The 22,715-nt window shown below is 47.7% G+C and overlaps 1 protein-coding gene and 1 non-coding gene across 2 annotated transcripts in view; one reads left to right on the top strand and one right to left on the bottom strand.

Annotated features, from left to right (window-relative positions):
• The window catches only part of Greb1l (GREB1 like retinoic acid receptor coactivator), a 234,634-nt gene that overhangs the window by 203,615 nt on the left and 8,304 nt on the right, over window positions 1–22,715 (top strand). The window contains exons 21-31 of the mRNA XM_055625276.1: window positions 2,531–2,646; window positions 3,490–3,755; window positions 8,212–8,783; window positions 8,977–9,079; window positions 11,812–11,967; window positions 12,244–12,383; window positions 13,972–14,133; window positions 14,242–14,446; window positions 19,860–20,025; window positions 21,002–21,229; window positions 22,070–22,211. Coding sequence (XP_055481251.1) covers window positions 2,531–2,646; window positions 3,490–3,755; window positions 8,212–8,783; window positions 8,977–9,079; window positions 11,812–11,967; window positions 12,244–12,383; window positions 13,972–14,133; window positions 14,242–14,446; window positions 19,860–20,025; window positions 21,002–21,229; window positions 22,070–22,211 — 2,256 coding nt within the window. The remainder of the gene's footprint in view (window positions 1–2,530; window positions 2,647–3,489; window positions 3,756–8,211; window positions 8,784–8,976; window positions 9,080–11,811; window positions 11,968–12,243; window positions 12,384–13,971; window positions 14,134–14,241; window positions 14,447–19,859; window positions 20,026–21,001; window positions 21,230–22,069; window positions 22,212–22,715) is intronic.
• Window positions 17,478–17,600, bottom strand: LOC129690246 (small nucleolar RNA SNORA33). Its single transcript, XR_008722253.1, has one exon. It is a non-coding gene; the product is annotated as a small nucleolar RNA SNORA33 (small nucleolar RNA).

Genomic DNA, 22,715 nt, shown 5'->3' with positions numbered 1-22,715 from the left:
CTGTTCTCCTGTGGTCAGCCCGGCCTCTTTACCCTGACCTTATGCTGGCCTTGAACTCACAGAGATCTGCCTGCCTCTGCCTCTGCCTCTGCCTCTGCCTCCCTGAGTGCTGGGATTACAGGCATGTACCCTTCTCTCCCGAACCACTCCCTCCTTAATCCTCTTCTACTTCCCCTTTCCCCCTTCTTTGGGACTCCTCTGGCTCCTCTGGTCTCTTATGTGGTACCTAACCTCTGCGGTTGTTGTAGCACACCTATTAAAATCTTACAAGCTAACATTCAGATGTAAGAAAGAGCATGATCCAGCTAGTAGCCATAGTCAAAGAAAAAAACAAAAGGAAAGAAATTAGATTCAGGGATTTTCCTAATTCTCTCCCCTCTGTCCTCGTTTCTCTCCTATCTACTGTTAGGGGGTGAAGTCATGGGGAATAAAGGGTGGGAAAAAGAAGAACCACAAAGTAGCCAAGACCAGCTACAACAGGTGTGTGCTACAGTGCCAGCCCTCATTAGCTATTTTCTAAATACCAATAAAACAGTAACTGAACTATTACGTTATCTCTTGCCTAGTAGATTTCAATGCATTTTGCGCTTAGCAAAGAAAATACTTTAAAAAATTGTTAATATTCATAAATAAGTATTTTTATAATAAATATAATTAACAATAAATTTTAAATTAAGTATAATTAATATTTTTACAATAACTTACATAATTACGTAATTAAAATATTTATTAATTTTTGAGATGTGTTCTCACAATGTAGCCCTGACTGGCCTTGAGCTCAGAGATCCACCTGTCTCTGCCTCTTGAGTACTGGGATTAAAGTACCCTAAACAACATCTCATTTCTTAGTCCTTGTTTGCTAAAGCATTATCAGAAGGGCCGGGTAAGCCCCACGGGAACGCTGACATAAAGCCTATTTACATGCTGGACAGGCAAAAAATCATAATCTTTACAATCTTTTTACTTAAGTTGGACCATTTTCTTTCATTCTAAACCAGAAAATCTGGGTGCTGAAGGTGTACCTTGTCGGTTGGCATGCTCGCCTGGCACACCTGTCCCTTTGATTCCCCAGCACTACGGGAAAGCAGGCATGGTGACTCAAAATTGGAATCTCCGCTCTTGGGAGGCCGAGGCAGGAGAATCAGAGGTCCTGAGCTACACATCAGGTTTAAGGCTAGCCCGGGACAGGCAAGACCCTGTCTCAGACACAAACAGAGTAAACCATTATGGAGCCCTTTATTAGTAAAGGTCCTGCATGGATATGTGTTGTGGTAATATATGAGAAATTGGTGCTTTGTGGATACTTTGTGAAATTAAGAGCACACTGAGAACTCTTCAGGTAAGGGCAGTTGCTTTTCCGTTTGATCCAGTCTGGTCAGTCTTTCGAGACTTTGGAGGCCTCATGCCATCATTACTTATCAGGTTTGGTGGGGAGCTGAGTCTGCAGCACTGTGCCTGGGCCGGCTCTCCCACCTAGTTCTATTCCCTGGCCCCCTTTTACCTTTTATTTCATACATGTCTCACTGAATTGCCCAAGGGTAGCCTTGAATTTGGGAGCTTCTTCCTCAGCCTCTGTAGTAGCTGGGATTACAGTTATTTTGTTTGTTTGTTTGTTTTTGAGACATGGTTTCTCTATGAAGCCTTGGCTGTCCTGGACTTGATTTATAGACCAGGCTGGTCTCAAACTCACAGCGATCTGCCTGCCTCTGTCTCCCTGAGTGCTGGGATTACAGGCATGTGCCATTGTGCCTGGCTTTATTTTTTTTTTAAGATTTATTTATTTATTATTTATACACTGTCCTGTCTGCTTGTACACCTGCAGGCCAGAAGAGGGCACCAGATCCTACTATGGATGGTTGTGAGCTACCATGTGGGTGCTGGGAATTGAACTCAGGACCTTTGGAAGAGCAGCCAGTGCTCTTAACCTCTGAGCCAAACCAGAATTGGGCTAACTTTATTATTTGCTTGATTAAAATTTTTGGATGAATTTTGAGAGTCTGTCTCAACTCCCTGACAACTGGAACTGTCCTTTCTCATCACTGAATCCCAAGAATTTGTCCACTCTATGAAAAACTATAGTTCAGTGACAGAGCCAGCAACTGTAGCCATGGCCTGTGCGTTTACATCACAGGTAGGGTGCTCCAGTGTGCTTCTCTGGCCTTTGAAGCTGGTGCAGGAGCTTTGCCCTGCTTTGTGCTTTGAGGGCAGCAAATGGAGAGGTGAATAGTGCACAGACCTGTGATCCCGGCACTTAGGTGAAGACAGCAAGACAAGGGGTTCAAAGTCATCCTCATAGGGGATTTGAGGCTAGCCTGGGCTACATAAAACCCCATCTCAAAGATCAAAATCCTGTCACAAAAATCAAAAACAAGCATTCCAGTATGCATGGAATGCTTGTTTTTATAATGCTACACACTTCCTGGAGACCACAGGAAGCTTGGTGTGTCTGAAGCCTAGATCCCAAAACCTTTAAAATATATATAAATTTGAATAAGGAGTTTTAATGATTTCTTCTGTATCTCCTCTACAGACCTGGAGAGGAAATGAGCAGGAAGAGTGGGTCCCTCGGACATACCAAGACTTAGAAGGTCTGCCCTGCATAGTGATATTAACTGGCAAGGACCCTCTTGGAGAAACTTTCCCCAGGTAAGATGTGAGTGACAGTTCTGCAGCTCCAGTTTCCCGGCTGACCTGTTGCATGGTTGATGGACCAATTTCAGTTGTCTGGTGGTAATTGTTTCATGCAGGGTCAAAAGACATAGAGCCCTATTAATTCTCTCCTTCAGATTTCCAGAACCACCAGGTCTGGAATGGAACCAAGCCACAGCTGGAAAGCAGGTGTACCCCAAAGCAAGGTAGCCAGGGAGGCTGAGAGGAAAGACAGGAGACAGACAGACAGACGGACAGATGGACAGGCAGTAGAAAGGTATTCAAATATATATGATACACATATATCATGTGTAGATGGTAGATGGATGAATGATAGATAGGCAGGTGGACAGACAGACAGATAGATAGATGATATAGAGTTTAAATAAAGCACTTTGTCTTTGTTAGTCTGCTGTTCCACACTCCTTCCAGGATCTAGGCAATAGCAATAAAGGCATCAACTGAACGTTTACTGTGTGCTTGTCCGCCACACCCTAAATGCCTCCTGTGTGTTTCGCCTCTTTCCTTGCATCAGCCTTCTAAGCCAGCCTTCTCTTCCTAGCTTTGGCACTTGCTTTTTAGTGACACTAGAGCTGAAGCCTAGGCCCTCACACACGCCACGCAAGTTTTCTGCTACTCAACTCCACCTCAAGCCTCGTCCTCTCTGTTTTATACTCTGGGGATGCAGGGGAAGCAGAGGAGGATGGCTGGCTGGGAGGTGACACACTGGGCCAGGACTGAAGCCTGTGTCCTCGCTGAGCTCGGAGCCCAGGACCTTCAGGCAGGCCTCAGCACTGTGTGTTAGAGGGCTGTGCCGCCAATGTGGTTCCTTCTGTCCAGGTCCTTAAAGTACTGTGACCTTCGACTGATTGACTCAAGCTATTTAACCCGAACGGCCTTGGAGCAGGAGGTGGGCCTGGCATGCTGCTATGTCTCAAAAGAGGTTGTCCGGGGGCCTGCGGCTGCCCTGGACCTCAGCGGGAAGGAGGCCGAGAGGGCGCCCACCAGTGAGAACGATGCTGATGAGCTGCTCATCGACTTGGAGCGGCCGCAGAGCAACAGCAGCGCTGTCACAGGAACCTCAGGCCAGAACTCTCCTTCAAAAGGTACAGTCGGTTACTGACCCCCAGGGTCTCCAGGAGCGGTGGGGAGCTCCTCTCCAGACCTCAGTGGCGGGAAGGGTGTATGCAGCACAGGAAGACTGAGTGGCTGTAGCTCCCTCTGGGTTTAACCATGCGCTCAGTGACAGACAAAAAACCACAGTTTGCCTCACAGCCTGCACCATGCTCCCTGATGCTTCCCATCCACCCCCAGTTACCCCAGAGCTAACATTTGCATACATGCCCTGTTTTCAGTCTACAGACAGAAGCTGTTACGTTCGTATTAGGTGGCTTAGTGCCTGGCACAAATGTTTGGATGGATGGATGGATGGATGGTGGATGGATGGATGGATGGTGGGTGGATGGATAGATGGTGGATGGATGGATGATGGATGGGTGGATGGGTGGATGGATGGTGGATGGATGGATGGATGGATGGTGGATGGTGGATGGATGGATGGATAGATGGGTGTGTGGATGGATGGATGGTGGGTGGATGGTGGATGGATGAATGGATGGATGGTGGATGGATGGGTGGGTGGATGGATGGTGGATGAGTGGATGGATGGATGATGGATGGATGGGTGGATGGATGGATGGATGGTGGATGGATGGGTGGATGGGTGGGTGGGTGGATGGATGGATGGTGGATGGATGGACGGTGGCTGCATGGATGGGAAGATAAAGGAATGGCTGAAGGATGGATAAATAGATAAATGTCTGGATGGCTGGTTACTTTAGATTCTTGCTGTCAAGTGTTTGTACACTGGACACTGCAGGCTTTTCAGGGGCTACTAGCTGACTGCACGGCCTGGTATAAATTTTCTTTTAGTAAATTGTAATACAGCAAATGCAGCCCTATTCCTACATTTTTTGATTACAAAAATAAATGCAGAAAAGTCTGCAGATGTATCAGAGTGCAAGGAAGTGATGTGCCCACAGCGAAGGCAGCCATGGTCCCACCCGCTTTCTGAGTTAGCGTGGAGAGCAGCTCATTGCCCAGACCTGCAAGCATGCACACATGCCCAGAGCAGCAGCAGTCAGCAGCTGTTGGAGGACTCCATGCCCAAGGGTGTCCTGTCTCTAGTGACCCAGGGCCTGGGGGACAGGAGACCCACCCTTCTCTAGGCTACGCCCAAGTGATCCCTCTCAGCAGGGGACAGCTGGTTAAGCCCTCCTCCTCCCTCAGCCTTACCACTGGAGGATCCTCAGTGTTCCTAAAACCAGCTCAGGAGAGAGAGACAGGGAGACTGAGGGAGACAGAGAGACAGAGAGATGGAGAGACAGACAGCGACAGAGAGACACAGGCAGAGAAAGACAGAGAGACAGAGAAACATAAAGACAGAGAGACAGAGAGACATAAAGACAGAGAGACAGAGACAGAGATAGAGAGAAAGATAGAGACAGAGAGAGAACCGTATAAGGTAACAGAACGAGAGGGAAACATCCTATCTAGGATCTTGGGATATGAGGTCAGGAAGGAATGTGACGGAAAGACTGTTCCTTCCTAGTGGTTCCTTTTAAAAAGAGATTTAAAAACTTATCTTAGGTGTGTGAGTATCTTTGCCTGCCGTATGTAGCACATGAGTGCCTGGTGCCCAGGGAGGTCAGAAGAGGGCATCAGGCCCCCTGGAACTGGGGTTACTAACACCATGTGGGTGCTGGGAACTGAAACCCAGTCTTCTGCAAGAACAGCAAGTGCTCTTAGCAGCTGATATGTTGCTCAGGCTACCCCACCAGTGGCTCTGTAGTCATGCCCCTCCTCCACTGCCTGCCCTGCTCTCACCAATGATATCCTGCTCAGGTTGCTCTGAGAAGCCCACCAAAGTCTCAACGACCAAGCCCCGCTCAGTACGGAACACCCAGACCTCAGCTCCTGGGCTCCCTCAAGGCTGTCAAGGCCGGAAACGGGAGGCAGGCCCTGCTGAGAGCCCAGCATCGTGAGTGCACTCTGCCAGAAACACAGAAGGGGCACAGCACATCTGTGTCTTTCCACAATGCCACGATTTCTCGGTAACAGACTCCCAAGGTTCAGTGGCTGCGATTTATCATCTACTCTGCCTTCCTTGGTAGCTTGGCTGAGGTCAATACAGGTTCTTTATTCCAGTCTTAATTCCTGATATTGACTCTCATAGCACACAGTAGATGTATGTATGTACGTCTGGATGTATGCACAGATGTATATAAACGGGTCAGAATGGAAACAGCGTAAAGGGGGTTCAGAAGCGACAAAGGCTGCATTAAAAACAAACCGGATGAGCCAGGACGTGGCGGCACACACCTTTAATCCCAGGAGTAGGGCGGCCTGGGCTTAGCAGCCGGAACCCCAGTCATGGAGCAGCAGAGGCCTGCTTTTTCAGAAAGGCATTTTTATTATTTCTAAGCGTGTGTGTGTGTGTGTGTGTGTGTGTGTGTGTGTGTGTGTGTGTGTCTGTCCGTCTCTCTGTCCATCGGGGTGAGTGCTGTGCACGGAAATGAGTGCCCACAGCGGCCTAAGGCGTTGGCTCCCTGGACCTGGAGTTGCAGGCCTTTGTGAGCCAGCTGACATGGGTGCTGGAGTTAACCTTGGGGTCTCTGCCAGAGCACCAAATGCTCTTACCTGTCTCCAGCCAGCCGCCAGCCCGAGAGAGCCTTACTTCTAACAGTGACAGTTACTGTCTAGCCTGTCAGGTGGCCCACAGCTGGGACTGGAGCTACATGCTGGACAGCATCCATTCGAGCCCAGAGGGCATCCTCAGCTGGGAGCATTAGGAGAGGGATCCGCTAGAGGAAAGATTAACAGACAAACGTGCAGACACTGGAGACTCTCGCCTCCTTACCTGGAGCAGCTCTACTTTCTACTGTCTCCCTCCCGTGGACACAGTCCTACCCTGGTTTAGGAAATGGCCACAGCCCAGGGCACTTAGAGATGCCAGGCTCTCAGCCCACCAAGTCAGCAGTCGCCACTGAACAGGACTGGAAGTCCACTGGCATCTGAAAGAGGGGATTGCCACACATGCCTGTCCCCAAGTCCACTGATAGGGAGGTCCTTCTCCCCTTCCATCTGACCCTAGCTTAGCAGGTCTCACCAGGAGTGGCTGAATTGTCTTCCTCTGTGGCCTGGTAAGGCTGCTTCTCTCCCCGGGGGAGGTGATCAAAGAACAGGCCAATCAGTTCATGTCAGAGACAGTCCCTGTTCCCATTACTAGGAAACCCTCTTGGACACTAAACTGCCATGGGCTACATCTGTGTAGGAGTTCTAGGTTATCTCCATCAATGGTCCTTGGTTGGAGTATCAGTCTCAGAAAAGACCCCTGTGCCCAGATTTTTTGGTTCTGTTGCTCTCCTTGTGGAGCTCCTGTCCTCTCCAGGTCTTACTGTTTCCCACTTCTTTCATATGATTCCCTGCACTCTGCCCAAAGGTTGGCCATAAGTCTCAGCATCTGCTTTGATACTCTGCAGGGTAGAGCCTTCCAGAGGGTGAAGGGGGAGAGAGGGTGGGGTTGGGAGGGAAGGAGGGAGGGAGCCACAGGGGGATACAAAGTGAATAAAGTATAATTAATAAAAATTAAAATAAAAATGGGGAAAAAAAAGAAAACCTTATGGAAGAAGAGGGAGATAGAAAGACCTGGAGGGGACAGGAACTGCTCAAGGAGATCAACAGAGTCAAAAAACGTGGGCCCAGGGGGTCCTGCAGAGACTGATATCTCAACCAAGGACTATGCATGGTTAGGACCTAGAGCCCCTACTCAGTTTCTAAGTGGGTTCCCTAGTAAGGGGGTCATGGGTTGTCTCTTACATGAACTCAGTGGCTGGCTCTTTGATCACCTGCCCCTGGTGGGGCCTTGCCAGCCCACAGAGGAAGATGATGTAGTGAGCCCTGATGGGACTTGATAGGCTAGGGTCAGATAGAAGGGGAGGAGGACCTCTCCTATTAGTGAGCTAGCGAAGGGACATAGGGGGAGAAGAGGGAGGGTGGACGTGACTGAGAGGAGAGGGAGGGGGCCACAACTCTGATACAAAGTGAATATATTGTAATGAATAAATAAAAACAGAAAACAAAAAAGGGGGGGAGATTGCTTCGGAAAATGAGGGAAGGCTCTAGAAAAGCAACAGCAGGCAACAAAGTTCTAGGGTGCTGTGACCCGCTGAACCCTGCCTGGGTTCCCGGAGAAAGGTACTGATGCAGGGGGACAGGACGGGAAGAAAGCCAGGGGGACAGACTGACTTCTAGCTGGTGTCTCCCACTGGCCAGGCACATTCACAACCTAGGGCAAGGAAGCCGGAGGAAGTGGCTGGGGCAGAGAGAAAATTCCGTCACTGTCTGCAGTTCCAAGAGGGTTTGTGGGTGGTGTGTGGGTGGGTAGGTGGGTGGTTGGTTTTGGTTTGGGTTTTCTGTTTTTGTTTTTCCAGTAACCTTTACCTCCTGACCGTGACATCAGGGAGGGGCGGGAGTAGGATGTGTTCCACTGTCCTCTTCCAGGTTCCATCATGGAGAACGGGGTGAGTTCCTCTAGCATGGCTGGCAAACCCCAGCAGCAGCCTCCGACCCCCGGCTTCCAGAGCCCCAGCACCAGCGCGCGACTGGATGAAGGGGTGTCTGCCCGCGCTGCGGCGGCTGGGGAGGTCCTGCGGCAGGAGTGTGACTCCCTGGGCCCTCCGATGGCCAGCAGCACCACCTCCAAGCCTTCATCGTCATGCTGGAGTGCCCAGGCCCTCGCCTGGTCAGGGCAGCCCCACAGAGGCTGCCAGGGCCCGCACACAGCCCTGCCCCCCGTGGTGATTCTATCCAAAGCCGCCTACAGACTGCTGGGATCCCAGAAGGGGGGCAGGCTGCCACCCTCCTCGTCCTTGCTGCCCCACGCTGACGTGGCCTGGGTGAGCTCCCTGCGGCCAGGCCTGCACAAGGACATGAGCAGCGAGGAGCAGTCCCTCTACTACCGCCAGTGGACCTCGGCCCGGCAGCACCACGCTGACTACAGCAACCAGCCAGACCCCGCCTCAGGCACCCGGACCTTGCACCCAAGGCGGCTGCTGCTTACCGGCCCGCCCCAGGTAGGGATGGACCAGGGTGGGCCCCGTGTGGTTGACCGTCAGGGACACCCCCAGGTGGGGGGTCGGTGGGGTTGACAGAAGACCTCTCTGAGATCTCAGCTGAGAAGCCAGAGTGTGAAAGAAATCTCTCTTCTTTTTCCTTTTTTCTCTCCTCCCCTCCTCCCCCCTTCCTCCATTAAAACCATCTCATCAGGTGGGAAAGACTGGCTCCTATTTGCAGTTCCTCAGGATCCTCTTCCGAATGCTCATCCGGCTCTTGGAGGTAGATGTGTATGATGAAGAGGAGATAAATGCAGGTGAGGCTGGAAATTATGACCAAGGCATGAGACCCAGGGGCCAGCGTTCCGCCCTGTCTGGGGTACAGGGCACCTAAGCGCAGGGTTGTCATGAAGCTGAAGACAAGGTGCCCGGCCAATACTTCCCAGTGAACTGTGGCTCTCGGCTTTTGGGGCCCCTCTGCAGCGCAGCAAGCTGCTGGGCACAGGTGCGCCGTACAGCTTTGGTAGGTAGGTTCATTACCAGCTCTGCACTGTGCCCCTTGGCACCACAGCCTTTGATTTCACCCAAGATGTGGCCACAGAGACCATGCGACCCCCCCTCCCCGTCCCCGGGTTGCCTACCGCGTTCTCCGTCACTTCCCATCCAACAGGAGAGCCTCGCTCTCTCCTTCACCCTCGCTCTGGTGTGGGCTGGGTTAAAGACGTACCCGGAGGCATAAAGGCCCCTTCCTGGGCAGAGCATGCTTGGGACTGCAAAGAAAATGCCGACTGTAACTCGAGGTATAACTCAGGGTAAAAATCAAATGTCGTATTAAAAAGATAATTGTTACACTCTAACCCTGGGCCTTCCCCCAAAGTAGTTATACTACTTAAAAAAAAAAAAAAAAAAAAAAGATTACATTTTACCGTGTGCATGTGTGCATGGGAGGGCGCTTGTGCCGGACGGAGGGTGTGCGGCGGTCAGAAGGCTCTTGGGAGTCAGTTTTCTCTTTCTACCACGTGGGTCCTCTACGCGGGTCACTAAGCCTGCAGAGCCCCCGTGCCTACTGAGCTAGCCTGCAGCTACATCTTGAGCTTACGCATCTTATTACTAATGGGCAGCACCTAGCATATACATGCTGTGCGCCTGCACCTGCCTTAGCACCTTAACTGTCCCATCCCTGACGGCTCTAAGACCTGCAAGAACCAGTGCTTTGAGGACTGAAGGTTGCCCAGAGCGGTAAAGTACCTTAGGGCAGGGCAAGGATCCAAGCTCTGGACAGGTGCAAAGGTTGCACCTGGGAACAGAGTTTGACTTCACTGCTCTAGAGGGGGATGGGAGGGAGCGTGTGTAGAGAGCACTCAGATGGTCCTAACACACACTGGGACTTTTGTACACTGCATCCTAAAGTTTCTGGCAGTTTCAGACCCAGTCATCAGGCTGTAACCACAGGTAAGGCAGGAGGAGGAAGGCCATCATGGATGGCCTGGGCTCCAGCACAGACCTAAGCTGAACCTGGTCAACTTACTGAGAGATTGTGTTAGTCAGGGTTCTCCAGAGGAACAGAACAGATAGAGTAACTCTAGATGTATTGAAAGGGCATTTATTAAAGTGGCTTATAGGCTGTGGTCTGACCAGTCCAACAATGGCTGTTTCCCAACAGAAAAGCCAAGAATTTGCCAGTTGTTCAGTCCATCAGGCTGGATGTCTCAGCTGGTCTTTGGTCTGCATTAGAATCCCCAAAAGTAGGAAGCAATGCCTGAGCATCAGGGTAGATGAGCTTGCTAGCAAGAGTGAAGGCAGGCAGGCAAAAAGGAGAAGATTCCTTCTTCCACGCCCTTTGATGTACACTGCCACCAGAAGGTGTGGGCCAGATTTAAAGTGGGTCTTCTGACCTCAGATGATCCAGTCCAGAAAATCCTTCACAGGTGCACCCAGCTGCATGGGTTTCAGCTGATTTCAGATGTAGTCAAACTGACAACCAAGATTCGAAATCCTCGTCTCTGATTTTGATGGAAAGTGCTGGGGCCGTGGCTCAGTGGAAGAGTGCGTGCCTGGAATGTGTGGTGCTGGGAGTTCAACCCCAGCATTGAGCAACAGTATTAGCAGGATCTCCCAGGGCATCAACACCTTAAAACCCCACAGCTAACGCTGAGAAGCTTGGTCATCCAAACGAGTACGGTTTAAGGAGAACTGGGATTCTCTGGACGTTATGGCATAGGAGTTTGTGAACTGGACCTGTACAAACTAATTCCGAGCCACTGAGGGAATCCTCTTCCCAGTGAAAGCCTGAAGGAATAATCTGGTTCCTTCTACTGTGGGATGAGAGAGCCTAGTTCTCAGAAATGCCTATCACACTTCCCTGGGCTTTGTGTTTTAGAATGGTGGTCAAGAGAGGAGCTAAAGCTGAGACTTATGGGCAACCTTTGGGCAGAGTGCAGGGAATCTTAGGAAAGAAGTGGGAAACAGTAAGATCTGGAGAGGACAGGAACTCCACAAGGAGAGCAACAGAACCACAAAATATGAGCACAGGGGTCTTTCCTGAGACTGATCCTCCAACCAAGGACCATGCATGGAGATAACCTAGAACCCCTGCACAGATGTAGCCCATGGCAGTTCAGTGTCCAAGTGGGTTACATAGTAATGGGAACAGGGACTGTCTCTGACATGAACTGATTGGCCTGCTCCTTAATTACCTCCCCCTGAGGGGGGAGCAGCATTACCAACCCACAGAAGACAATGCAGCCACTCTTGATGAGACCTGATAGACTAGGATCAGAAGGAAAAGAAGACCTTCCCTATCAGTGGACTTGGGGAGGGGCATGCATGCAGAGGGTGGAGAGAGGGAGGGATTGGGACAGGAGGAGGAAGAGAACCACAGGGGGGATACAAAGTGAATAAAGTGTAATTAATAAAGAATTAAAAAAAAAAAAAGAAAGAGCTAAATAAGCTGGTTGAGGATGGTGAGGAGGGGAGGAGGTGGCTATTCCTCTTCAGAATGGTGGTGATGAGAGAGGAGGTGCCTGTCCTGTGCCCTGCCCTGCCCTAGACCTCAATGAAAACAGTGACGTGAGCCAGTCGGAGGGCGAGCCCTGGCCTGACATTGAGACCTTCAGCAAAACACCTTTCGACGTCAGTGTGCACGACCCCAAGTACAGTCTGATGAGCCTGCTCTACACGGAGAAGCTGGCTGGGGTCAAACAAGGTCAGAGCGTGCAAAGCCAGGGTTGGCTCTGTGATAGTGGAGGGGTCTAAATCGGGGCTTGGGGTGGGGATGGGAGAAGACAGTCCCCTCCTTTGAGAAGAGCACAATAATTCTGTTTTCACTCTTACACATGAAGACACACACACACACACACACATCTTGATTTTTAAGCTTGCTTATCAGGGTTCAAATTAGATAGACCTTTGAGAAGCCCTTGTGAGAAATGAGCATTCCTCTCTAACCTTTGTGTATGCCGTGGACACACCTTCTCCGCAGAAGGAATGAAGGAGCACAGAGCTGAGGAGCCCCGGAAACGAGCAACCGTGTCTATGATGCTGACCCAGTACGCGGCCTACAACACCTTCCACCACTGCGAGCAGTGCCAGCTCTACATGGACTCCGCCCCCACCTCCCAGGTGCGGCCCCGCCCCTGCCGGGGAACCCCGCGGCCGCTCCGACCTGTGTGCACAGGAGGACAGGGGTCACCGAACCTGAGACTCCTGGCTTCAGGCCCTAGGAAAAGAGAAACAGCGTAAAGGGTCACTCCGCAGCTGTCTCTTCCTCAGGCTTCCTCTTGGCACGGGAACTCTCTGCTCAGGCTGGCCCTGCAATTCTCCTGCATGCCGAATGCAACTCCAGGCGTGCTCACCACCCTCATTTTATTCTCTCATTTTGGGTCTGCATCCCAGAACATGAGGTATACAGCCCAGAGCCTTGCAAATGGTAAATGCATAGTCTAGCACTCTCTGCCTAGTGCATCTTTACCCACAAAAGGAGGAGGCACCCTGCTTTTGGGGAGAAGGTCCATGTCGTTTCCCCATCTCCCCATTTCTCTTCTTGAGCCTTATGTCTTGCCACAGAGCCCGGGGACCCCAGTGTTTCTAGGCTGTGCTGAACAAATTCCCCAGACCTGCTTCTCAGGACCACGGCCTCCCCTTAAAAGCGCATCCTGGAATTCAATGGACAGTGGAAGAAATGCATTGAAAACTGGGTTACGAGTTACCTGTTTTATGCATTTTTTTTTTTTTTTTTTTTTTTTTGGGCAGGCTACTAGTCTGTTGACAGTTCTCTTAAGTGCGTGCGTGCGTGTACATGCATGAATGCAGAAACTAGTTCCCTTACTCCATTGTGGGCTGTGGAGAGGAAACCCAGAACATGAGGTTTGGTGGCAAGCCCTTTCCCTGAAGAGTCATCCCACTGGCCCTGTTTACTGTTTTTCATAGGACAGGACACAATTGCCTTGGCCTATAAATTATAGGTGTTTAGAAATTTTCTGCATAAAAATTCCTCTGGACATCATTTCTGTGATTACAAATAGCGTAGCCCCACATTTGTGATGTAGAACAACCTAGAATTTGGAGAAAACTCTTATTTTTTTTCTGAAATACAATATTTAGGTTAAAACTATGAGGAAACCTACCCGGATTTTAAGTGCTGGTGAAAATTTATTATCCTTCCATTAAACCAAGTATTGTCTTCATTGAACAGTCCATAAAGGCCTATTTTGTAATTATTCATGGAGATAGTTCCTGAGCATGTGGCCTTCCAACAGCTTTACAGACAGGCTGGATTTATACCTGGCTTTGATGAGTCACATGGTCCTTCTTTAGTGTCAGAGTTCTGCCGTGAATGTTGGCATCACTTCGTCCTCCACCGAGACCAGAAAAGATGGGGCCACAGACACATTTTTAACTCTAGCCAAACGAGCTTTTACCTTCTGTGTTGCATCTCTGGGGGAATGTGTACGCCGCAGGGCAGCCCACACGGAGGTTTGTCTTCAAGACTGAGCATCTGTCCTAGGCTTGCGAGGAGAACCCTCGGAGAGGTTATCAGGGCTGCAGAATCGGCTGCTGCGTCAGTGTCGGCGAGTAAAGAGGAAGGCCTTTGCACGTTGCTGCTCCTCGCAGCTGGTGGAACTAACTCACGCCAGAAATGTAAGAGAATGGCGCAGCAGCGTGGGAAGCGCATACTGACCTCCGCTCCCTCTCCTCTTTGCAAACCTAGATGTCTGATTCCACCCTTCATGCATTCACATTCTCCTCTTCTATGCTGGGAGAAGAAGTCCAGCTCTATTTCATCATTCCGAAGTCCAAGGAGGGTCACTTTGTCTTCAGCAAGCGGGGCAGACGCCTGGAGAGCATGCGGCTGCCGCTGGTTTCCGACAAGGTGGGCCGGAGCGTGTGCGGGCCGCGGGCCGAGGTGGGGGCTCTCTAAGCTGCTGGTACCCGGGGCTTTTCCTTCCCTTTTTGGTCTCACTCGTTTTCCTTTCCACAGAATCTAAATGCAGTCAAGAGCCCTATTTTCACTCCTTCCAGTGGTCGCCACGAGCACGGACTCCTCAATCTTTTCCATGCCATGGAGGGCATCAGCCACCTTCACCTCCTGGTGGTCAAAGAATACGAGATGCCACTCTACCGGAAGTACTGGCCCAACCACATCATGCTGGTGCTCCCTGGCATGTTCAATAACGCAGGAGTGGGTAAGGGCGCCCTGGGGACGGGAGAAGGGCTGAGAGGACTAAATCACTGGAATACTGAACACCCAGAGAAGGGTTGGAGAGTCATCTTAGTGCAGACTCCAATATTTTTAGGCTGGACTTTCTAGGACCAGGATGTATCCATGAGAAGGGAGCTGGCCCTCGGGCGGGAGGTGATGGTGTGTCTGATTTAGAGTGTCCACACCCTCCCTGTGTCTCCTGCTAGGGGCACGAGGAAAGTTCTAGTCCTGTCAAGGAACTGGAAGCAGCTGCCTGTGACACAGTGAAAGTGTCAGGCAGGCTCATTCCCACTTTTTCACGGGAAAAAGATCATAAAGCTGATTTCCCAGGGAGGACCATTAGCTGCTGAGTGTGGGCTCGAGTGGTGTCTGGATCACCTTCATTTCCCATACACAGGAAACCGCTATCTGAACCATGTCCCTCTGGGCACTTCGTGTGCCGTAGTTAAGTTTTCCACCACTTATCTCTGCCAGTGTGTAAGGTGGTACTCAGCTCTGATTTGAATCTGCAGTTTACAATGATTTTTAGTGATGAGCTTTGTCTCACCTCAGCAACTGGGGACGGAATTCCGGCCTTTCAGATGCGATGGCCTCATGCATTTCACTTACTTTTCTTAAGAGACTGTCTCTCTAAGTTGTCTGTGCTGCTCTCGACCTTGCTTTGTTGCTCTAGTAAGGCGTTGAGTGATTCTCCTGCCTCAGTAACCCAAATAGTTAACATTACTGGCATGTGCCACAAAGCGTGGGTGCTGGGCAGTCCCCGTGTCCTCCAAATCCTTCACGCATTTCTTCAGCTGGATCACCTCATTACAGAGCTCGTTTACATTTTAATATTAACTCATCAGATATGTTATTTTACATCGTTTCCCACTCCACTGTTAATAATGTCCTTTGATGTCCTAAAGTTAATTTTGATGAAGTCCAGTTTGTTTTTTCTTTGGTTGTATTTTGGTATCACACCTAGACCATTGCCAATTTCACTATCCTTACTCATTACTCTGTTTTCTTCTAAATGTTCTAGAATGCTAGCATTTACTTAGGTCACTGAAAATTAAATACTTTCTTATATGGTAAGGGCACAACTTCATTTTTCCATGTGGCTATCCAGATGTTCCAACCCTATTGCTGAAAAGACATCTTCTCCTCCAGTGAATGGCACTGACACCCTTGTCATATATGAAGGGGTTTATTTCGGGCTCTCTCTATATCTGTCTTTATGTTACTAGCAAACAGTTTTACATTTGCTTTTTTACTAAATTTCTATTTTTTACATTAATTACATTTTATTTGCTTTGTATCCCAGCTGTAGTCCCTTCCCTTATTCCCTCCCAATCCCATCCTCCCTCCCTCATCTCCTCCCTGCCCCTCTCCAAGTCCACTGATCGGGGAGGTTCACCTCCCCTTCCATCTGACCCTAGCTTATCAGGTCTCATCGGGACTGGCTGCATTGTCCTCTTCTGTGGCCTAGCAAGACTGCTCCCCGCTCAGGGTGAGTGGTCAAAGAGCCAGCCACTGAATTCATGTCAGAGACAGTCCCTCTTCCCCTTACTAGGGAACCCACTTGGATACTGAGCTGCCATGGGTTACATCTGAGCAGGGGTTCTAGGTTATATCCATGAATGTACCTTGATTGCAGTATCAGTCTCAGAAAATACCTCTGAGCCCAGATATTTTAGTTCTGTTGCTCTCCTTGTGGAGCTCCTGTCCTCTCCAGGTCTTTCTATTTCCCTCTTCTTTCATATGATTGCCTGCACTCTGCCCAAAGTTTGGTTATGAGTCTCAGCATCTGCTTTGATACACTGATAGGTAGAGTCTTTCAGAGGCCCTCTGTGGTAGGCTCCTGTCCTGTTTCTTGTTTTCTCCTTACAACGTCCATTCCCTTTGTCTTTCTAAGTGAGGATTGATCCTCTTACCCCGAGTCCAACATACTAAAATTTGTATACCTAAAGAAGCTAAACAGCTTTACGTTTTGAAAGGAGGAATTAAAGCTGCAACCTTAAAAAAAAAATCAGACATCTTTGTATAGTTGTATGAGCTATATATGATATGTATGTAATAATCAATATTATTATGTTACATACATACAATTATTATATTACATATATACAATAATATGTATGTAATGATCAAATCAGTGCATACACACTTTCTTTAAATGGTAATCACTTGTGTTGGGAGTTTTGTAGCCTTCCAGTCATTTTAAATGGATTGTGTGTTGTTTTAATCAAGTTAATCATAGTTGCTATAGCACCATTGCTCTAGAAACTAGAATTAACTCTTCCGCTTCGGTGCGCTTTACTGGATTTCTTTCCATCCGCTTGCTGGATGCCTTTGCTGGTCTTCGCAGACCATCTTCCACTTAGCTCTTCTCTGATGGATGAGAACAGTATTCAGTGTGTTCTGTTTCTAGCCAGATTCACTTACCTGAAGACTTCTGGTTTCATCCATGTTGCTTCAAGTGTACAGTAACAAGAACCTTTTGTTGGTGTTGGTGGTGGGTTTTTGTTTTATTTTTTTCAAGACAAAAACTTGCTCTGTAGAACAGGCTGACCTTGAACTCAGAAATCCACCTGCTCATGCTTCCAAATCCTGGGATTAAAGGTGTGTACCATTACCACCAGGCTTCCTTTTTTATTTATTTTTATTTCATGTACGTTGGTGTCTTGCACGCATTTATGTTTGTGTGAGGGCATTGAATCCCCTGGAACTGGAGTTAAAAACAAATGTGAGTTACCATGTGCATGCTGAGAATTGAACCTGGGTCCTCAGGAAGAGCAGCCAGTGCTCTTAACCACTGAGCCAGCCCACTTTTTTTTTTAAACATGCCTATTTTTTGTTGTTCATTTCTTGCATTTGAAGTATTGGATGACATCCTTGGGCTGAGATTCTTTGCCACTGTCCTATAAAAAAAATCTACATGCTGTTTACTAATGTTTTCAAGATTAAATTCTTAGAACTATCTACAGTAAAAAGTTAATTAAAAGAGTTTATAAAAATGCTTTTCAACATCACAATATTATAGCCATTTTCAGGGACCTGAAAGACTTCAGTTGTCTTTAAAGTTCACAATGTGGCATCACTATTACCAGATTTTTCAGAAGTTTTGAAGAAACACATTCAGGTAGGCACACTAGGTGGAGGACTTAGGATTCTATTCTTTTATGGCCAAAAATATTCTGTGTTTGCCTATTATCCTTATCTATGGGAATCTAGGCTGGTCCCATTACTGAAGATGTTGTGCAAGTGTCTTTTCAGTATAATGATTCTATCTCCTTTGGATATATACCAACCAGTGGACTTGCTGGATCAAAAGCTACCTCCAGGTTCAGCTGCTCTAGAACGCTGCACATTTCTTGATAGCTGCCCCAATACGAAAGAGATGCTTTCCCTCTGCCCTCCTGTCAACATTGACTAAGGCATTTTAATGACACACTTTAGAGACAGCCATTCTGAAGTGAGATGCTTTTGCTGTAGTTCTGACTTGCACCCTTGGTGGTTGGTGATAGTGAGCATTTATGTACTTGTAAACTCTCTGGAGTTTCTGTTTTTAGACATCTTGTAGGTAGCCAGGACCAGTCCTGAACTTCTGGTTCTTCTGTCTAAACCTCTCAAGCGCTAAGAGTAAAGTTGAGTACAATCTTTCCAAGCCAGCCTACTTTCTAACTGCCATATTTGCTATTCTGCTTCTGAGTTCCTTATCTACTCCAGTATTAATTGCTTGCTGAATCAGTAGTTGCAAATTTTGTTCTATTATGTATGCTGTCTCTTATTTGTATAGGTTGTCTTGACTCTGCTGGTTATTTTCTTTGCTTCAAAAACTTCTTAGTTTGATGTAAGCCAATTTATCTATTTTCAATCTTTGAGTTGCCATTTGAAAAACAAAATCAATGCCTTCATCAGTAAGATCTCCAATTTGGTTGGAATTTGAGATGCCATCAGATTCCATTAAGGATACTTTTTTTTTTTTTTTTTTTTTGCTGTTTCTATGAAAATATTTTAGTAAATGTTGCTCTTTAGGAAGTCTGGCTATCTACAAAACAGTTTTTTGTAATCTATGAACATCGGACATCTTTCCATTTGTTGGCATAGCCTTTAACTTCATCAATATTTTGTGTTTCTCACTGCACTGTCTTTTGCCTTCTTGGTTAAGTGTATTCCTAAGTATTCTACTCTTTTTCATGCTGCAGTAAAACAAAATTCCTTAGACTGTTCCTTTTAAATTGCTGAGTTCTCTCGGCAGTTTTAACAGCTTTCTGACCATTTCCCCCATATATGATACATGGCTGGGAATATCATTTTACTATTTCCTGATTTCGATCACTTTCCTTTTGTTGCCTGATTGTTCTGGCTAGGGCTTCTCTACTGTTAAATGAAGGAGGCATCATTTTCTTGTTCCTGACCATAGTTGGAAAACCTTTGGTCTTTCACCACTGATGGCCATGCTGTCAATTTTTCCTGTGGCCCACACTACGTGCTGAATGCAAAGTATTACACAGACTCTTGAGAGATCAGGGTTCCTGAATTTTAGTATCACCTTGATCTAATCCTGCTGTTTGTGTTCTTCCATACATTAACTAGCCCTTTTTCATTCTAATCTACATTTTGTTTCACTTTAGGGTGGCCCACTTAAAAAACTTAGCTAATTTCATCTTAATTATCATAACATTCCTTATGAGTACTTGCCATATGCTAGGTACTATCCCGCCCACATATATTCTGCCTTCGCTTCTTAGAGAATTAGCTCATTCAGGCACAAGCCTGGAACGTGGAGGACTTGGGCAGCTTGTCTGCGGCCTGCTCTTCTGTACCACGTCTACTGTGCTACCTTGTCTTTGCAAAATGCAGACCTAGGATGGGTGCCTGCTTCCAGAATCTTCATAGGTGCTGCTGCCACTCTCCACAGCCGGGCTTACTGTGATGCTGGGCATGAGTGGCTGCCTCTAAGAGCAAGCTCCTTGTCATGTTCTAAGGAACTAGTCACTGTTTCACCTGCTGTACGAGGTGTACTCTAATATCAGGGAAATGGAATTCTTGGAGTATATTCTTCAGAGCGCAGTTCATGCACCATCAATTTGTGTCTGGCCCTTCACTGCTTAATCAAGTAAATCTCTAGCAATGGGTTTAGGAATCTGGAATGCATTTCTCAGGGACTTTTTTGCAGAGTTAATGTGTCTGTGTGCAAAAGTGCAGGTGACCATGGAGGCTAGAAGCATCAGATACCCCTCGAGCTGCCTGACATGGATGCTAGGGCCCTCTGCATCTTCTCTCCAGCATGTCCATCTCCGAGACTATCTCCTCCCACCCACACGAGGGGTCCCCACATGGACAGGATGCCAGTGGAGGCGACGTGACTGGCCTGAGTGAGGGTGTAAAGCTGTGGTTGTACCGCCTTCCAGGTGCTGCTAGGTTCCTCATTAAGGAGCTGTCGTATCACAACCTAGAACTGGAAAGGAACCGCCTGGAGGAGCTGGGAGTCAAACGGCAGTGTGTCTGGCCTTTCATCGTTGTGATGGACGACTCCTGTGTCCTGTGGAACATTCACAGTGCTCAGGAGCAAAGCAGGTAGTGACACTTCCAAGAAGCTGAGGGCTGGCGATGCTGTGACATGGTGATCGACACAAGTATTCTTGGCAGCAGTCAGGCTTGCAAGTAAATAAGAGCTAATTTACCTGGGCAAAGTGGATCATGACACCACTCTCAACAGCTCACTGGCTACTTGGAGATTTTTCTTTCAGTGATAGCTGTCATTAATTCCTGGGACATTTCCACACTCCTGTTCTTGGTTAGCTGCAAAAACCTCTTCTGGGTCAGGTATAATGGGAGGCACTGGCAGGATGACTTTCTTGAATCTGAGACCAGCCTAGTCTACAAAGCAAGTTCTAAGCCAGCCAGCAAACAGAGTGAGACTGTGCTCCCCCCATAACAAAACTGCCCTGATGCTGTGATTCATTTATATAGACGCTGACATGTGGATGAGAACACGCTCTGCTTAACTACTGAGGTGAACAGAGAAAGCTATGCCACCTCTAAGCCCACCACCAAAATCAGTGCTTTTCCTGGAGCAGTGCTGACTTCCTAAGACTCCTACACAATGCTAGGGGGTAGTAGTCAAGGGGAATGCTAAATATTAAAGCTTCAGTTGCCCCCTAAAACTCAACAGTACCCCAATGAAACACTGATTTCCCAGTATTTCTTCTGTGGACTTGAAATCAGTAAAGTGCACATATCGTTCTTTGTTACATGCAAAATCAGAACGGACCATTTCTGTACTTTTAACCCCTGGTCATGTCTTTGGAAACTCATGTTCATTATTTACTCTGAAACATGAACTGGATTACTTTTTTTGCCTTAAAGGTGTTAAGATCCACCACCAAAGGCCAGCTTGCCAGTCAGTCATGCTAGGCAGTGTGACTAGAAGACCTAATATAAATTATCTTACTAAATCCTTTATAGGATGAAATATATATAATACTAAGATATAGTAGCATTGCTTCTTCAATAACATTTGTTTTATATAACCTAACTTTGCATTTTATAGCCAGCCCACAGAAGCAGGAATTTCCAGTAAGAATGTGTCCCTGAAGAGTGTCTTGCAGCATATTGAAGCCACACCAAAAATTGTCCACTATGCAATCCTGGGCATACAGAAATGGAACAGCAAGCTGACTTCGCAGAGCCTAAAGGCCCCATTCTCAAGATGTCACGTGCATGATTTCATTCTTCTCAATATAGATCTGACTCAGAATGTACAGTATGACTTCAACAGGTAGGTCAGGCGTCCTGCAGGTCATCCTGGCAGCTCCTGGAGGATAGTGCCCACGACAGCCTCGCCCTTGCTTTTATTCTGCCTTGGACCAGAAGCCCCTTCCAGTTAATGTGACGCTCGCTGACCCTCACCTCATTACGTGGCCCAGGTGGCTTCCCACTTGTGACCTTCCTGAATGCTGGCATTGCAGCGTGTCACCATACCTTGCATGCCCTAGACCCTAGATACTGTAATGTGAAATGATTAGAAAACAGGTTGGCCATCGGGTTATTTGAGAAGAATTCAAATAGGAACTAGAACTGTTAAATCAATCCTGGTCGATGTGTGGGCCTGCGAATGGCCAATATGAACTCTGTGCTCATCCTTAGAACTAGGAAGGAAATCACTCTCCAGTGTTATCAGACCCACAGCTCTTTCTATAGGGAGAAGGCAGCAGTCAGGCCCCTTTAATCATACCCACATTCCTGAGAAACCTGAAATGGCCAAGGAATAGTATTAGAGGCCACAGAGTCCCTCTTAATGTCCACCCCAACCTGTAGCTATTAGAATACCCACAGTGTCCATGCTTCATCCAGTATTTGACCAGAATTTTAAAGCCACCTCTGGCTCTCTTGCTGGAACACACAAGATGTACAGTCCTGTTTCTGATAGGAAAAACCTAAAGCCCTGTGGCATAACAAAGCTCTTTTCCTCTTTCTTTAAAACTTACAATGCTCAGATCGGTAGCATGAAGCCCATGTGTTGGGCCCTCCCTCATGTCTGTCACATGTTGCTGTATAGTTTTCAGAGTTGAGATGTGACAGGCCGTCAAAGAAACCTATCATGGTGGTTATTATTTAGGTATTTCTGTGAAGATGTTGACTTTAACCTGAGAACAAACAGTAGTGGCCTGCTCATCTGCCGCTTTAATAACTTCAGTGTCATGAAGAAACACATTCAGGCCGGAGGACAGAGGGACTTCATCATTAAACCAAAGGTCATGGTAAGTTTTGTAAAGTTTGATTCTCTTGTTGAAAACAAACAAATGCTTTCTTACAAACAGCCTTGTCATTAACATTCTGGCATGAGGCAAATACTTTTCTGCTTCATTAGGAAGAGAAGTAACGCCAGGAGCTCAGCCACCGCTGGGTGGCTTCACTTCCATCAGCGAGGGCCCAGCCACAACAAAAACTTCATCTTTGACAAGGCAACAGAATTTTCCATAGTTAACCCTTCAAGGTTCCACCAAAGCTTGCTTATTTATTTATTGGGGTTTTGATTGGTTGTTTGCTTGCTCTTATTTTTGTTTTGTTGGGACAGGTTTGTCTATATAGCTGTCCTGGAACTCACTCTGTAGATCAGGCTGGCCTCCAACTCAGAGATCTGCCTGCTTCTGCCTCCTGAGTGCTGGGATTAAAGGAATGCTTCCAGCTGCAAAGCTTTACTTTCCAGACAGCAATATTTATATTGTGATCACCCTTATGTAACACAGGAGAAAAAAAATACA

The sequence above is a fragment of the Psammomys obesus genome, unplaced genomic scaffold (assembly GCF_907164565.1).
Source record: "Psammomys obesus unplaced genomic scaffold, mPsaObe1.curated_primary_1811, whole genome shotgun sequence".
NCBI classification, from domain to species: domain Eukaryota; kingdom Metazoa; phylum Chordata; class Mammalia; order Rodentia; family Muridae; genus Psammomys; species Psammomys obesus.
This window is presented reverse-complemented; position numbering and strand designations above follow the sequence as displayed.